The sequence below is a fragment of the Barbatula barbatula genome (assembly GCF_947034865.1).
Source record: "Barbatula barbatula genome assembly, chromosome: 16".
Classification (NCBI taxonomy): Eukaryota; Metazoa; Chordata; class Actinopteri; order Cypriniformes; family Nemacheilidae; genus Barbatula; species Barbatula barbatula.
In genome coordinates, this window is record NC_136779.1 from 4,415,748 (window position 1) to 4,433,539 (window position 17,792).

At 37.6% G+C, this 17,792-nt stretch overlaps 2 protein-coding genes across 2 annotated transcripts in view; one reads left to right on the forward strand and one right to left on the reverse strand.

Moving 5' to 3' along the window:
• unc13d (unc-13 homolog D (C. elegans)) lies at positions 1–12,093 on the forward strand. The gene is made up of 34 exons (XM_079476176.1): positions 1–303; positions 1,145–1,189; positions 1,295–1,336; positions 1,413–1,469; positions 1,548–1,655; positions 1,740–1,799; positions 1,891–1,957; positions 2,093–2,261; positions 3,333–3,377; positions 3,461–3,532; positions 3,635–3,704; positions 3,822–3,926; positions 4,220–4,312; positions 5,114–5,214; positions 5,402–5,519; positions 6,444–6,565; positions 6,654–6,744; positions 6,896–6,952; positions 7,108–7,205; positions 7,418–7,469; positions 7,579–7,709; positions 7,986–8,106; positions 8,237–8,389; positions 8,601–8,696; positions 8,769–8,975; positions 9,054–9,128; positions 9,835–9,914; positions 10,071–10,176; positions 10,266–10,337; positions 10,416–10,499; positions 10,577–10,697; positions 10,876–10,999; positions 11,143–11,339; positions 11,692–12,093. The coding sequence occupies exons 1-34, from the start codon at positions 241–243 to the stop codon at positions 11,793–11,795; spliced, it is 3,306 nt and encodes a 1,101-aa protein (XP_079332302.1). The 5' UTR covers positions 1–240; the 3' UTR covers positions 11,796–12,093.
• unk (unk zinc finger) overlaps positions 11,875–17,792 on the reverse strand; it is a 10,897-nt gene continuing 4,979 nt past the window's right edge. The window contains exons 11-15 of the mRNA XM_079476177.1: positions 17,670–17,768; positions 17,268–17,444; positions 16,995–17,179; positions 15,026–15,286; positions 11,875–13,448 (exon numbers count right to left, since the gene is read on the reverse strand). Of these exons, the coding sequence (XP_079332303.1) occupies positions 13,287–13,448; positions 15,026–15,286; positions 16,995–17,179; positions 17,268–17,444; positions 17,670–17,768 (884 nt within the window). The 3' untranslated portion in view covers positions 11,875–13,286. The remainder of the gene's footprint in view (positions 13,449–15,025; positions 15,287–16,994; positions 17,180–17,267; positions 17,445–17,669; positions 17,769–17,792) is intronic.

Consider the following 17,792-nt stretch of genomic DNA (forward strand, 5'->3'; position numbering starts at 1 on the left):
GCTGTATGAAGAAAACAGTTAGGTTGCAGGTCCGACCTTTAACAGGAAACGACAACTTCCGCACCCTACATGAACAACTGTGCTCAAGACCGTGCGAAGACGCTTATGATTTACAAACAGCAGAAAAGAGAAGCATAATAAAATACTGGTATTGTTTTTATAGTGTTGATGAATCGATTGTGGAGTATCTCTCGTGTGAATGGTGTATGTCAGAAACAACTGTAAAGAGAGCGACAAAACATGGTACCAGTCCAATATGGTGCATCTACACAAGGGGAAAACCTGCTGCTTCCCCCTAAAGAGGTTAGTGAATTATATCACTATTTACAATCATCAACTGTACAGTTTTGAGTGTAAAATATGAAGTGTGGTCTGTTAACATCCAAAGTGTAGTGAGTCGATGATATATAAAGCCATTTTGTGTTTTCATGTTTGTGAAGAAACTTTAGATTTTCTCAACGCAGGACTATTTTAAATGATGATGAATTGCAAAAGGGGTTTAAGGTGGAAAATGGTGAAACCTTACTCTCTACTTTACATTTTTTATCTAAATCTTTATATCAAAATAAAAGAATAGATAAAAAATTAGACGTTTCTTGTGACGTGTACGTCATTGGAAATTTTAGTCTCACAAAACCTGGAAACGATGCTATTTACAGTCTTTTCAGCCTTTTTGGATCACATGATCCAAGCTGTGGGTTTCTGTTCCATCAATGTGTCAAAGCAATTGCTTTCATACGTCTTTTGTAAAATGTAGCCAAGTTTTTGATGGTGGGTCACTATATGGTGAAGTTTCCTTACAGCTGTAAAGGAAACAGAGCAAAGACAACAGATGAATTGCACATGCTGTATTTGCATGGCTGTGTTCCGTGTGAAGCACATTTGATAACCGATCACAAAAGATAACTGATGCAAAAGTATTTTTTCATTTTATTTATTTCAATAGATACTATCGCTGTCTTGGATAAAGATGTTTAAAATATTTGCTATTTTCACAAAGTCTTCGAAATGAGTTTTAACGCTTGTTTATTTTGTAATTTCCAACTGTTATAGTTTTGGTTGCTTTTAGTAAAGTTATAGATGATAGGTTTTAGATTTTAGATCTTTTAGATTTTGAGATTTAACATTTTTATTCTGTTTGTAGCCCCACACAGAAAGTGCAGGGTCCAATAGAATCAGACAGAGACAGGTACGGTTTCTTTCTTTCTTTCTTTCTTTCTTTCTTTCTTTCTTTCTTTCTTTCTTTCTTTCTTTCTTTTAAACTGATTTAAACTGAATGTTCCTCTTCTCGCAGTCATCCCCTGCACGAAAATTAGGCATGACCAGAAAACCGAAGGTACCTTCATTCTATATAAAACATCTCATTTGTTTACTTATTATTTTAAATAAACTGCGATTTTATCATGTTAAAGGTTTTCAAAGAAACTGAGAACCCGGAGGAGATTGAGAGGAAACATAAAGAGAAAGAGGTAGCAATTCAACAGAGAATCTATTAGTTGTATTTTTTTGGGATCTGTTTAAAAACATGAACATTACTGTCCCTGCAGCTGAAGCCGCTGTACAAGGAGCTTCTGTACACGATCACTCATCGCTTGGGAAGATCGCACACAAAAGAACAATACAGTGAGAAGCAGTTACAGGATTACATCAAAGAGGTAAACTAACATATACTTTCCCCACTACCAAGATTTATTAGCAGTCCCAGTTAATATAATTCTGAAATATGGAGTCTCTTACAGGCGTTTCCAATGACCGACGAAGAGCATAAAACCTTGAGTGAGAAGGTCCAAAGCTCACTGGTAAGACAATGTGATGGATGTTATAACTATTGTGATATTCTTTATGTTGGTTCTTCTGAAAATTGTATACAGCGTGTGAATCTCTCCATAGGCCCCAGTCTACTGTCTGATGGTTAATGTGAAGCAAGCCAGAGGAATTCTAGGGAAAGATATTAGCGGTAAAAGTTCATCTGTGAATTTCCCATAGAACATCATTGCATAATTGTGCATTTACTACTGACATTTTCAAGTTAAATATGATAAACATGTATATTTTTTAATGTTCCAAAACTTCTCTCCATTTGCGCTAACAGGATTTAGTGATCCGTACTGCCTGCTGATGATCTTAAATGAAGGGAAAGATGGAGGGTTATCTCAAAAACCTCAGAAGGCAGTTGTACGGGACTCAGTTAAGGGACAGGAGTTCCAGACCACCATTAAAAAACAGACGCTTAACCCCATCTGGGACGAAACATTCAAACTGTAAGTGGCTCATTCCTATAACATGTTCCTCTGAACCCATTTCATCAGCTGATGAGTTATTCTACATGTGCGGTTGTGTTTCAACTTTCTTTGAGGGCCAGATTGCAAAAGTATAAATAGGATGCGGGCCAGATTTGTACCATATCATCATTTCTTCTGCATTTTGTTCCTTTGATATGTTTTTTGTTGCTGTTCCAAAACATACATTTTTTGAAAATCATTTATTACCCCCCAGTAGCCTACTTTCAAGATGTGGCGGCATTGTTTTTTCAATAAGATTAATGAAGATGGTTGAATTAATGAAAGTCAAATGAATAAAAGTAAAAAACGCTAATAGATGCAGCACAAAGGAAATCCCTGCCCCTTGACGTCTCATAAAACTAAACAACTGCTCCGTGCAAGAAACTGAACGCCATTATCATAGATATTATTGGGTGAATTCCTATCCCATCCATGTGCCCCACGCTCTTAGAAGGTTCTGGATGGGTATGAACAGCTGTTAAAATCATACATAATGCAGTAATATAAACAACATAGTTTGCCCTTATCTGACTTAGGCAATACTTCGTGTTGTGTCCCCTTCCTGCAGTTACTTTCAAGGGCAGGAGGCGCATTTTGGACGTGACATATCGTGTGCGCAAAACGACTGCATGTGGATGTGGATTGCCGATTACAGCGTTGTAAATAACATTATGTTTCCTGGACAGACTGATCAAATCGCTTTATAAGACGTCAATCTCTATGAGCCGAGGGAATTACTTTCGTATTAAACATAGCGTTTTGGACTATCAAAGATGTCGTGCATTTCTTAAAACACACCATTCTTAAAGTCTCTCCAGTCCACCTAGTTGAAATGTTAAGGCGGGCCGCCAGTTGACTAGCCCTGCACTATAGTATATGAATAAAATTATTTAAATATTTACAGAATCTGAATGTAAGGCTTTTGATTTACTGGAGATAGCATTTTAAATGCACAGCAATACATTTATAAAAAAGAGAAATGCATTTTCTGCCTCTCATATTCAACATGAATGACCCTGCTTATGTTCTGTCATATTTCCTCTTGTACAGGAAGTTTAAAGACTTATCAACTGCCAGCTTTTACATTGAGATGTGGTGAGCACAAACATAAATACAAGCAAATCAGAAGTTGTTTTTACATTGAATACAACTACAATAATTCTAATGTTTTTTTACAGGGACAAAGATGAAGAGGTTTCCCTCGTGCAAAAATTCGATGAGTTTCGCACAAACATTCATGGACTTAAACGGTAAATGAAAGGATTAATGCACACGCATAAAGAACCTCTGTACTGATGTGTAACAAGTTAATTTCATTGCTTATCAGTTTATTCATGTTCACCTCCACACAGGATGCTAAAAGATGCAAAAAAAGTAAAAGGCCAGGATGATTTTTTGGGGAATATTTTTCTAAAATTAGTGGTATGTTACACCATTTTGACTCCCACATCGGTATAGCTATACTGCAAATAGACTGCTTTTTAATGGATGATTTGTTTGTTTCTAAACACCTGTCATATGTTATGGTGTGTGTTGCAGAACCTGCACTGCACAGAAGACTCTTGGTACATCCTAGAGCCCCGAACAGAGACATACCCAGACAGAGGACAATGCCACCTTCAACTTCAATTCATTCATAAAGAGGTAAGAGTTTATCCTGTATGTTAATTCAACAAAATGTTATTTGGCAAAATCACTCAACTAGTACGAATTATACGATGCGAAATGTTAACACACAGTTCAGCTCCCTTGCAATAAAAGAAGTGAAACTGTGTGTGTTCACAGCATGTACTACTGCGTTGCTTTCAGTTCATCTTGTATTTACTGAGAACTGAGCATAAATATATGCACGGTTAATTATACGATTTTAATATTGCTGATTCAACATGCAACATACAGCCTTGAATATCACGAATATGGTTGTTTTTGACTACCAGAAAGATGAGAACCTGAGTGCTGGACGGAGTCCTTACGTGAACTACTGTGGCATCCTGCAGCAGTTTGTTCAAGCTCATATCTCTAAACAACAGGTAAATTACCCTTAATGCATCTAGGTAGATGACATATAAATGTGTAAATGTGTCCTATGAGAGAGGTAGGTAGGTTGCAATGATTTTGTACAGTAAATATCTTGACCGAGAATATCAGGGATTGATGATAAAGAAACTGTTGAAAGTTTCTGTTGAAATGGTGAAAGATCTGGTTGCTTAATGGGGCTTTGAAACTGGCAATGGTTGTGTAACCAATATTCAGTCAAAAAGCACCAACCCCGGATTAAAAAGGACATCCATTTTGCATTAAAGTTTATTCGTTTACATACATGTTTTTTGTAAAGCGACTTAGAAATGAAAAAGCATTTAATATTTTGTCAACGAGCCAACAATATGTGAATTTTACAAAGTTACGTTCACATGTTTAACAAATTGGTGAAATTCAGTCATGCAAACTGCTTAATGTAATATATCCCTTCAAACTTGTGTGCTTTTGTGCTTTTTGATAAACTTAAGTTGGAAAAATCCTCTATTCATTCATTTCCAGTCGATATCATTAAGAAACCCTATAAAAAGAGGTTGCGTATCACAGATTTGGACTCTTTACATAATGGATGTTCTTTAATCCCACTACACTTCATATAAAGAGTTTATTTGCAAAAACAGATAACTCTGTTTTAAAATATATGTTGTGTTACAAAACATTTTTATTGTGTTTTGTTGCGTCGGCTAGCTGCGTATTAAAAAACATGATTAACATTTTTATGAATCAGTTTTTTCCACATAAACTCTTTACGTATTTCTCATTTGTTGTATCTCTCGTTCAATCTTACCCCTCAGAACAGAACCCCGTGGAAAGGAGAGCTGTGTGGGCAGGGAACTGCGCTGCTCGAATACTACGCCACGCAGAATGAAATCTCACCCTTTCTTCAGGATCTGGCGTAAGCATGTCGCGTGGCATTTATCATTAAATGATGTAGAGCAACACAAATTAAACAAACCAAGTAGTCAGGTTACAGTTTAATGCTTTTTTGAAACCCAAAGTCAGATGAACTTACTATGTTCTTTCACAATATAACAAGTTGAATAAACGCTGAATTTGGTTAAAATGTTTGTGGGATTATACAGGAAGTGGGTGGCTTACAGTAAACTCTACCAGAGCCTGGAGGTGGACTCAACTGTACTTTTCCATCAGCTAACCAGTATAGAATATCACTGGGACCAGCAAGAACTTCCCTACATGCAGGTTAGTTATTAATGTGAGATTTCAAAGTGTGCAGAGTGGGTGTGGATGGACAGAATTAGAAAAACTTTCTACAGTGTCGGTGTTGCAACAGAACATGATGTGCTACCGTGGAAATCAGCTGTGTGAGATATCATCATATCTAGCCCACAGTTATACTGCGGTAAAGCCTTGTGCTCACATGAAGCACTTAAAACATCATCTTATAAAGATACACAAAACATTTCTGCTCTTTAAGGCGTTCAAAATGAAAATTCTGTCCTATATGTTAGGCCTACAGAAGACAATTTTAGGCCTACACGCTAAAAATTACTAATTTTAATTATAAATGTCAGCAGGTTTGTGTGATGGTTGTAGTAAAGCAAATTCCTTAATAAAATGATTTTTCTGTCAGCTGGAATACGCCGTGATCATATTTCTCCTGTAAAATTACAGGATATAAGGATATATAATAAATGATTTTGCACGTTTTTCTTGTAAATTTGCTGTATTTTTCAGAAATTTTACAGTTTGTGACCGTATTTCAAAAAGGAGCCTTGTTTAAAAAAACTGAAATTTCTTAGCAGCTGGGCACCAGATATAAGCTGTAAAATAACGTTTTTTCCCCGTAAATTACATGTTATATAGTTGTTCTTGAAAATTTGCAGAATTTCTCTGTAATTTTAAGTTTTGACCGTATTTCTAAAATACATTTTACGTGGAAAATTTGTAAAAAAATAACAGAAAATTCTGTAAAATTGCATTTCACGCTCTAAGTTTTTTTTTGCATACAACCATACACAATATGATATACAGTATTTATACACAGTAGTTCATTTCAAAGGGTAATTTAAGAAAATACTAATGCTAACAAATTGTAATGATCTATGCAAAACCAACAGATGTTAGACAGCATGATAAATGTGTGTTTATGTGTTTTTTTTACAGAAGCAGGAGTTAGGTGATTCTCTGCACGGCTTTCTCCAGTATGGGCTCTGCTTAGTGTCCAAATACAGAGACATCTTTCCTCCAACCCCAAAAGCAACACCACGGCTACATACATTGCTTAGGTAACACACAGACATGCACTGTCATATCCATCTGCAGTTATTTTTCCCATGAATAATTACTGATCTGATTAATTCAATGCTTTTGCAGAGTTCTTGTACAGATTTGTAAGACTCGAGCTTTTCAGAATCTCAATCCCGCTCAGTTTGACTTGCATATTGAGGTCGCAGACGCTGTTGCTGTGAGTAACATAAATCATAAATGATTTTATAATCATTTATTGATCTTATCACAAAACAAAACCACTTAAGCGCACCTTTCTAAAAACATCCCCATAAAAGCTGACTGTTAATTGTAAAGGTATTCAACTGAATTATTTATTTTTCTATCAGACTGGTACGGTAGAATGGTTCTACATCAAAAAAGGTCTACATCAACCCATGACCAAGGTGAGAGAGCATGTGCATTCATTTTATTTATTCTATACTAGCTAAACTTAGTAAACATATACCGATATTATTTATTCAATATTGCTGTTATTATTACTCTAAATTCCGATCCCCAGATTTATCTATGAGTTTAAATTGTCATTGCTTTTTGACAGGATCTGTTAGAGACCGTCAGCGCCCTCACTCGGTTGATTGGAGAAGTGCAGGAAGACATTCGGCTCAGTAAAGATGTTTGGAACAAAGTGTTCGTCAGGTAAAATAAAAAATCTTTACTTTTTCATATTTGATCAATGTTAATCTGATGATATGCTATAATATTTATATAGACATTGAGTCGGCCTATGCTGCCTATGTATTGTCATTTTTTAATAATAATAATATTCTCACTTCTCCATCACGTCATTGTTAAAGTATCAACCTTCTGACTCTTTACCATCTGTGTTCTGTTTTTCTTTGTGTTTTCAGTGCTGTGCAGTTAGATGTTTTTACTGTGGTTTACCAGAATCTGGACTCCTTGGTGAGAGTCAAAAATATACTGTACATAGTGATGGATTATTGTCCTTATCAGTCTTTCTGTGAGATATACATTTGTTGAGTTTGTGTTTGTTTCCGGCATGTGTGTACAGTTGGCCGATGAGTTACGAGCGACTCTCTCTCAGTTGGAGAATCAAATGGATCAGCCGCTGGCCAACAGTTTGTTTACTGTTTATATGACTTTACAGGCGATACACAAAGAGAAAGCCTATTTACAAAAAAGGTCAGATGTTCATATTAAATGCATGACCTGTCACTGTATTAATTATGTGAATGTAGTTTCATGACCTCTTATTCATTGAATATTTGTAATAAAAATGTTGAAATGTTACTTTGGAAAGGCAAAATTGTCAAGTTTAAGTTGAAGCTTTCCTGTAGCTCAGTGTCAAGGTCATGGGTTTGATCACAGGGATTGCAAGTACTCCGATACAAATATATACTATAATCACTTTGGATAAAAGCGTCTGCCAAATGCGTAAATGTAAATGTTTTCGTTTAGGTCAAAAGTGCTGCAGCTTTCGAATTTTCATGAGGACTTTAGAGACGCTCTTCCATACTGGTTAAGTAAAGCCTTTAGCACCACAATAGACAGGGTGGAAAAGGCTGTACATGTGGATCAGGTAAGTCCATCACTCTTTTCATCGTCCTCAAAAGCAAACTGAAGAATTAAAGAAATCTTTTTAATACTTCACTCATTTCAAAGCTTTATTTGTGCAAAGTTGCGGTTTGTGATATCCGATCTATCTGCAGTTGCTTCCGCTGCAGACTGGAGCAGCACCCATCAAGCACAGCTCTTCTGCGGTGGACATCGCAGCGTGTTTGCATCCCATCGCTCAGCTGTGGGAACAGTTAAGCTGGCCTGACCCAGAAGAGGCTTTCATGCTTATGGTCAAATTCACAGAGGTGGGCACCCTTGGTTTTTTTCTTTTTGTCTGTGCAGTACTGTGGTCAACCTTGCACACAATTTTTGTATGTTTTATATAAATAGAATAAACTTGTAAGGTGTAGATTGTGTGGTTTACTAATGTGTTCATGCACTGATGTCATGCTTCTCTTTTTTGTTTTGCATTGTGGTCAATGTGAATAGACCTTTAGCCTATGTCTTGTGTTTTAGGATGTGTGTAAGATCGCTTCCACGTACTGCCAGATGCTGAAAGCCCGTGTGAAGGAGCTCTCTGTGGACTCGGATCACGGCAGCGCTATCAACATGGTAAGGTGATGATGAGAATTTTTAACATGTTTTTTATCACCTGTAGTTTTAATTGTATGTTTCTCTGTCCAGCTGTGTGTAGTGGTGAACGATTTGGAGCATCTGCACACGGTTTTGAACCGTCTGCCACAGAAGCTTAACTGGGAGGGGCTTCGGGAACGTACGCAAAACGTGATTGGAGAAACCCAGTTTCAGAACACGCTTCCATCCCAGCTGCAACACACTCAGTCCGCCCTCAACCGAGAGATTCGCTCGGCCGTCGACACGCTCGGGAAGAAGGTAGGGTACAAGTGACTACATCATTAGGTTTCTATGGAAGATTAGAGCCGGACATGATGTGTTGTCTTCTCACTTTAGTTAAAGAGAGACATAGAGTTACATGTTCGCAACATGGCTTCACGTCAGAGGCTGCCCTCCAGAACTACAGAGGAAGTAAGACTTTAAGCTTTAAGGAACGGTTCACCACAAAACGAAAGTTCTTTTATTATTTAACACCCTCGGGACATCCCCGATGTATCTCAGACTTTCTTTCTTCAGCACAAAACAAACAGTTGTTTTAATTAATATCCTTGCTCTCCTTGGCTTTGTATTGCCAATGAATGGTCCCTAACTTGTTGAAGCTCCACAAAGCACACACTGTACATCCATCATACAAGTAATCCATAAAACTCCAACGCTTACAAAAATGTCTAAAACGAGGGATACGATCAGGATTTTTGCATAGCAGATGCGCATCCCAATTTCCATGTTTAATGTCACTTATATGTAAGCTCTATGATCAACGTTAACCTTTTTCAAAATAAAGTAATACCATGTTGCCTTTGTTATATATTTGGACACTGGTCTTCCACGTGAGATGTTTTGGTGACATAGAGGGCAAATAGCGAATTTTTCATCGTTTCTCGAAACGCCATCATAATTTCGCACCGGCGATATGACATGATTGTGATCGGTTTTGTGAGTACCGATCGAGTAATAAAATGCAGTTAATGGCCTACACTGATCGATCGGAGTGAGGATCAAACGAGGACATTTTCATTTTGGGGTGAACTATTCCTTTAAAGTATAACTGTATTAATCTTACATCATTTGTGAATTTCAGAAATATTGAGTGCATATTACCATATTTCTTACGCAGGCTGTGGTTCCTTTAATGAAATATCTGGAGACAGAACTCAAGTATATGAATGAGAATTTGGTTCAAGAGAACTTCAACAGGTATCCTAATGCTTTTTTATATACAATTTTGAGGAGGACGCTATCAGTATTACGTTTTTACAGATTTTGCTTCATTGATCGGTGATTAGATTTGTTTATGCACAAAATAAATGTTTATTTATTCTCTCTCTTTCTTTCTTTCTTTCTTTCTTTCAGTCTTCTTACTCCATTGTGGGTGAACTCTGTTAAGATTCTGCATCAAATATCACAACAAGAAGACAGTAATGTGGTTTACTTCCAGAGGTTATTGTACTCGCTGGAGGTCATTATTCTGATCGCCATAACCTTAAGCAAACTTTGGTATAGTTCCTGATGTTTCTTCAGTTTAAGACGTTGTGTTTGTTCTTGCAGTGTTTAGAACAGTGTTTTCACGCTGAAGGGAACGGACTGCCTCTAGAGACACTACATACTGATGAATATAAGGTCAGTTGTTCGTACTGTTTCCATTTGTCTGACGCTCTTTGCCCGAGACTATAACATTTCTCCTTTTGGTTTTCTCAGATACTGCGAACACTGCTCACACAAAACTCTTTAGGCTGTAACCAGCTGATAGAGAAATTCTTCGAGAGGAAAGTGTGGGAGCAGGTGAGACGACAGGGGAGGAAATGACCCGTGAGCACTCGCATGCATTTGTTACTGAGATGTTTTTGTTTTTTTAACAGAAAGTGTTTACCGGAGAGAAATATGGAGCCGTCACTCTTATCACCTCATATAAGCGCTCAGATAAGAAACTGCATGTGGAGGTTCTCAATGCTGTTAATCTCATTCCTCTCGACTCTAATGGTCAGTGTTATTTATGCAGATTACAGTCAAGCTGCGGGAAAATGTAATTGTTAAATTAAATCTAAACTATATTAAATCTAGATCATTAAATTAAATCTATCCTGTCTATCTGTCTCACAAAAGTTGTGCCTCTACATAACATGTTCATTTCATTTCATTTGTATGATGTCTATTACAGGTTCCAGTGATCCGTTTGTTCAGCTGTCTCTCGAACCAAAGCACGTGTTCCCCGAGGTAGAGTCACGCTCAACCAAGATCAAGAACTGTGATCTCAACCCGTTGTTTGAAGAGTGCTTTGAATTGTACGTAAACACACACACCAATCGTTCCCATGGCAAAATGCAACTTTGCAGATTCAATTTCAGACCAAATGTCATACAAAAAAACTTTTTAGACAATGGCACACTTACCCATTTTTGTGTTTCCTGGCCTCTGTTGGGCACAGTCTCATTACATTAGAACAGTGTCAGTCTCCGGGGGCTTGTCTGCTGGTGACCGTGCTGGACCATGACACCTTGAGAAGTGATGATTTTGAAGGAGAGGCGTTCCTCTCTCTCAAGGCTGTGCCGGGAGTTGGGGGCGGAAACAACAATCCTACACCCGCTCGAATCCGCCTGCCTCTGATGCATCCTAAACCCAACAGTATGTCATTGCACTTTTAAAGGGAAAGTTCAACCACCCTGGTTGACTATCATTCTAGGAAAATTAATTTTTTGTTCAATTGAACACAACATTTGATATTTAGGAAAGCAAACATTTCTGGGGCACTTTTGACTACCATGGTAGTTAATGATGTCCCAGAACTAAGAATTGCTAACATTCTTCCAAATATCTTACTTTGTATTCAACAGAACAGAGAAAACTTTGGGGAAAGTAATTAATGACAGAACTTTTACTTTTGTGTGGACTATCCCTTTAAATATCTGTACAAGCTACACATGACTTTCAGAGTGTTTGAAGATGCAATATGATTTCATATCTCTTTTTTTTTAAGGCGAAAATATCCTGAAGTTACTTGAGGGCAGAAAAGGCGAGAGAAACGCTCACGCTTTCGTTAAGCTGCGCAGACAAAGGGAAAAGAAGTCTCAAGAAACTTAAGAAAAAAACGATGGATTAAAAACAAGGAAATTCACATCTACAGGGATGAACATGCTATTTTGTCTGCCTTTTATTTTTTATAGTTCACCCTAATATAAACCTTGGGTTTGAAATAGCATACAGATTAGTAACAACACGAGGGAGAATAAATAATGAAATGTATTTTTTGTTAACTATCCTTTTAAATTATGCAAGCATGAAGTATTTTTCTACTTCATAGGGTGTTGTGTTGATTGTTGTACAGTGACAGTTTTGTATTAATATTAAAGCATCAAAATACAACCATTTCATCCAAAAATATACATTTGTTTATTGTCCTTTACAAAATCAGAAACACTGTATTCTGAATTCACAGTTAGGTCATACAGGAAGTCATCGGCTGACCCCCCACATAACTTTACCTTCAAATTGAATTCAACCAAAATCATCCAAAAGAAACTAAACGCATTGGAGTCGTGCCTTCTTCCGACAGCTTTAGCTTATACTGAGATTGTGTGCTTGATGATCGGTGCGTGTGAATTCCACTCTCCGCCGATTCCACAGACACCCGTTCATAGAAATGAACAAAAGCTTCGTTTGGGAATGTGCTGTTGGTCTAGTTAACAGGCAAACATACTTGACAATATACAATACGCACATTATAGAATTACATAAAAAAACTTGCATCTTTAGTCTGAAAACCAAAACCTGAGAATAATGAGATTTCCTTTCCATTTTTGAAGTGTGGAGGTCTCTTTCAATCGGGAACACTCTCAAAATAAAATCCTACAAAAGTCATGGTAAGCCAACTATATAGCTACCTATTATGCTAATATGTATAGATTACGAAATAACCCCCCCCCCGCCTATCCCATATGGTAAAAGTCATTCCAGCTGCACTGAAGATATAAGCACTGCATTTGTTCTGTAAACATATCGGAATGTTTCGGAAGGACATTCCACATTGTGTTTATAAAATGTAGAAAAGATTGTCTTTATATGGTATCATCATCAAATTGTTCAATATCATTTCTGTTTAAGTTGTATATTTTAATGTGCCATAATGGAAACGCTGTTGTTAGTCTTCGGCAAACTCTAACCAATATGAATTTTAATACAGGACAATTATAATTATGATAAAAATATTCATAAATCTGCAAGGTGTTTTAGCACCCTATTAAACATGACAATATCACATACTGGACATTTCTCTACAAAGTTTCTCTAGGAACGTTTGAAAATGATCTCATCTTTTAGGTCTGGGTGTTAACCCTGCATGCTGGTATAACGGTTTTTAGGGACTTCAATGTGCAGTAAACAAGACTATCGTTTATGAAACAAACTGTTGTCTAAAGAGGTTAAGACCAAGATTAAATGTGTGATGTCTCCTTAAATGGCTTTCACTGTATAAATGAACAGAACAGCCTATAAATGTAGCCCTCGAGATTAAATCAGGTTAATATCTAAATACAAAAGAAGCTGTGACAGGTCAGGATTATGGACTGTAATAGATCAAGTCTGTTGGATGTTCAGGCTCTGCTGGTGGTCCGTGCACAGCGGGCATTCTGTGGAGGCTGCACATCGTTCACAGTGCAGACCGTGTTGGCATGGCAACGACACCGAACCCATCTCATCGCAAGATACACAATATAATCTCTGCTTCCTGAACACAGCCTGAAAGTAGGAAAGATGCATTACCGACCAACAAGCTCATTACTCATCTCTATTTTATACATCAGAATATTACGTGATAACATTACTAGTATTACTGCGTAATCAAAGAAGAAAATTGAAAAAATATATTTTAGACAAGGAAATGAAGTCTATTTCTGACTTGATATTTGAAATGACATTTTCATGATAATGAAGGACATTATCTCCCTCTCCTTGGAGAAAATCAATCACCTTGGATGTTGTTATCAAATTGTGCAGTTTCTATACTTAAAAAAACTGACAGTAATATACAATTTATATATGTTTTACTCATTGAAATATAACTTTAATCTTTGTGAAAAATATCATTGTCATTGCTGTAACTAAATGGATAGTTTACCCAAAACTAATTTCATTTTCTATTTTTTAAACATTGGAACTAATTCAATCAATGTGCGACAAATTGCATTTATAGCAATGCTTATAAAGGAAAATGTCAGGCTTACTTTTAATGTGACTTAAACTGCCAGTAGGTAACGACAATGATTTTGTTGTCAATGAATCATTCAACCAACTCGTTCAAAACAGCGTTAAAAAGTATCTTGATGAATGACTCACTGAATCATTATCTTGCCTGATTCGTTCAAAACACTGGATTCATTACAAAACTAACCAAGTATATTGATGAATGACTCACTGAATCATTATCTCGTCTGATTCGTTCAAAACAGTGGATTTCTTAAAAAACTAACCAAGTATATTGATGAATGACTCACTGAATCATTATCTCGTCAGATTCGTTCAAAACACGGATTAATTTAGGAGAGAAACACCCCAAATAGACAGATGAAACGTTAATGCACATATGCAACATTAGTTACGGCACTATGATACTACCGTTTAAAAAACAAAGCGGCATCGCAGGAATTATTTAAGCTTTAGCATCGCGATGCTACCGTAGCACCGGTACACCGTTCAACCCTACCCTCAAGGTATCCTGATTAAATATGACTTTCTTCTTGAAGTTATAATATCACGTATAATTTTTCTTCCAAGCGGTTAAATGGGGGAAAATTTTTTGAAGCTCCAAAAAGCACATCCATCGATCAAAGAACTGCTCGACGCGGCTCTGTGGTTTAACAAAGGTCTTCTGAAGTGAATCGATGCGTTTGTTTAAGAGAAATATCCATATTGAGAGCGCTATTAACGTTAATGTCTAGCTTCCGTTATCCCTCGGCTGCGTGTGAAACTAAGGCTTGTTTTTCCGGCAAATGACAATGATGAAAGCTCCCGCCCAGAGGAAAATGTATCCTATTGGATCAAAATGAAAAATGACACGTTCATCACCGGAACTTACGACAAGCCTGGATCATTTCCTGGAAAAACAAGCCTCGGGTTCAGGTGCAGTCGAGGGATAACATAAGCTAGACATTTTTGGAGCTTCGAAAAATTGCCCCGCGTTCAACCGCTTGGAAGAAAAATGATACGTGGTATTATAACTCGCATTATTCTTCAAGAAGAAAGTCATATTCAATCAGGACGCCTTGAGGGTGAGTGAAACATGGGGAAATGTAGTTTTAAAAAATGTGTGTTATCACCTGTTCCACAGTCCTTAAGCAGGTGCAGATCTGGGCCTGCAGGCTGCAGATGGAGCTGAGCGGCAGTCTGTGCAGTAACTGCAGCTGGTGTAGCTGCAGGTGTGGGTTTTCTGCATGCCGTAGACTATCTAGCGCCTCCTCCAGGACAGCAGCATGTTGCTGTGCCTCCTCTTCGGCCTGCTGTGCCCGCTCTGCTTCAATACCCAGCTGTCTCGCCAGGAGACGGGCCTCCTCCCCATCAGCTTTTAAGACCGCCCAGGACTGCAGGCAATAGAACATACTGAGAATACATTCTCAATAAACCGTAGAAGTGTGTCTATTAGGCAAGGACTATCATGGAAACATTCTTGCTCTTTTGAAACAAGTTTAATGTATTTAGTAGGGGTGGGAGAAAAATCTTTCTCGATGAATATCAATTAAATCTGCTAGCGATTCGAATCGATTCACAAATAAAGTAATAAATAAACTGCAAGATCAATGAAATACATTTTAAGGATGGTCTTTCTCTGCATCTGCTCTGTGCAGTGAGTGAGTGGTAGTTGCATTCGATTTACTAGCATTATACCGCAGCTGACTTGTCAGTAAGTGGGAAATAGCGTTTCCCAAAATTTGTCAAATTAGACTTAAAGGGTAACTCCACCCAAAAATGAATTACTCACCCTCTGATTGTTCCAGACATGTATACATTTCTTTGTTCGGATGAACACAAATAGAGATATTTTGGAATAATGTTAGCAACCAACAGTTCTAAAGCACCATTGACTGCCATAGTAGGAAAAAATGTAAATGGTAGTCAAAAGTGCCCAAGAACAGTTTGTTTTCAACATTACTCAAAATATCTTCCTTTGTGTTCAACAGAACCAAACAATTATAAAAAAATTGGTGCTTCAGAACTGTTGGTTGCTAACATTATTCCAAAATATCTCTCTTTGTGTTCAACCGAACAAATACATTTCTACATGTCTGGAAATCATGACAGAATGTTTGGGTGGAGTATCCCTTTAAGACCATGAACATACTTCTGTAAATATGCACAGTTTGTTAGCTAGACGGACGCGCTGAGTGCTCTGCACAGGGACTAGTACACTGATATTGGTAAAATAACCGCTCTTTTAATGTATGTGTATGATGCTTTTTTCCTACGATGTGGCAATGCGTCGAACAGACTGTCGTTTGAAGGGATAGTTCACCCAAAAAAAACTATATTCTGTCATTATTTACGCATCCTCAGGTTATTTCAAACCTATACAAATTTCTTTGTTCTGTTAAACACGTAAGAATGTTATCAATTGTCAGTTCTGTGACATCATCCACTACCATAGTAGGAAAACAATATTGTATATTATGTTGTTCTGCTGAACACAAAGAGAGATATTTTGAAGAATTTAGGAACAAACTTTCCTACTATGGCAGTCAATGATGTCACAGAATTGAAAATATTGCTAACATTCTTCCAAATATCTTTCTTTTTGCTCATATATAATTTATACAGGTGTGAAATGACATGAGTGTGAGAAAATAATGAACTATCACTTTAACATACAGCACTAATGAGTCTGACAGCAGAATACATCAACGAGAAAGGCTTTACTGAGCACTCAGTTGTATAAAAATAAGAGTAGAAGCCAAAGTACCAACAGTAGTCTGACTCTGAGCACAACCGTGACGCGATTACATCTTACATATGCAAATGAGTACATCAAGAATCGTTTCTGAATCGAATAGTAAGGGGACCAAACGATTCCCACCCCTAGTATTTAGTCAGTATTTTGCACTCATCCTGATAGACCGGCAAAAGGCTTAGCCAAGTCTTAAAGGTAGATGGTGTTCATTGCTACAGGTGATAATTTTTTGTTACCCAAGAAACATCATTAGTGGAGAAAAACACTATAAAAATGAGAATATAGTTATTTTAAATATATAGTCTCCCATTCCTTCCATAGACATGCGGACACATCTTAGGTCTGACCTGGGTCATCTGTCTCCAGCTGTGGTCCCACCGTTTTAGCACTCTGTGTGCCTCCTCAACTTCCTGTTTGAGACGGGACGCCTCTGCATACATGCCCCCTGTTGAGAGCAGGGCAGGTGGGGTACCCGGGGAACTCTGGCCTGTAGGAAAATGCTCCCAAATACTGCTGTTCATACCGTTTAAACCTACAAAACAAATACGATAAGTTTAGACACATCCCAGGACAGGCAAAACTGCATCACAAATAAAATACAATTTATAAACAACGCAAACCTAAAGAACCATGAGAGGTCCCCAAAAAGCTACTCTCTGATTGGCGGGGCTGTGCAGAAAGGAATGGAGAGTGGTGAGCTCTGATTGGTGGAGAAGGTGAGGACGATCTGAAAGGGGAGGGGCTACCCAGGGAGCCAGGGATATTGACAGGTGCCGAACACTGTAACTGACAGCCTCCTTTGGAAGAAAATAAGCATTGTTACACGCTGTTATCTTCCATATACGGTCGTTTATAAATCCTTCATCCAATAAATGCCCAAATCTCTAAACAAAACAGGATGTTTTAAGCCCCCACACAGCAGTTTTCGATCATTTTAAACTCAGTTTCAAAAGGCATTTAATAAGGGGTATAATCCTATGTAATACAATCCTATGCAATCTAACTGTGTACATGTCACCTACCCAACATAAGACCCATGCTGGGCAACGCTGAGCTCTCTAGACTTTTCTCCAGAGCCGAGACTCCAAAATCATTCAGATCTAGATCATCTAGTGCCGATTCTAATAAAGAGGAGAAACAGGTGC

What these genes read in the sequence shown, in the direction of transcription:
- unc13d (XM_079476176.1), top strand. Translation starts at nt 241, where the DNA reads ATGGTACCAGTCCAATATGGTGCATCTACACAAGGGGAAAACCTGCTG. An exon ending in CCTCCAGAACTACAGAGGAA is followed by an intron (nt 9,129 to 9,834) that starts GTAAGACTTTAA and finishes TTTCTTACGCAG; the next exon opens with GCTGTGGTTCCTTTAATGAA. An exon ending in TTTGAAGAGTGCTTTGAATT is followed by an intron (nt 11,000 to 11,142) that starts GTACGTAAACAC and finishes TGTTGGGCACAG; the next exon opens with TCTCATTACATTAGAACAGT.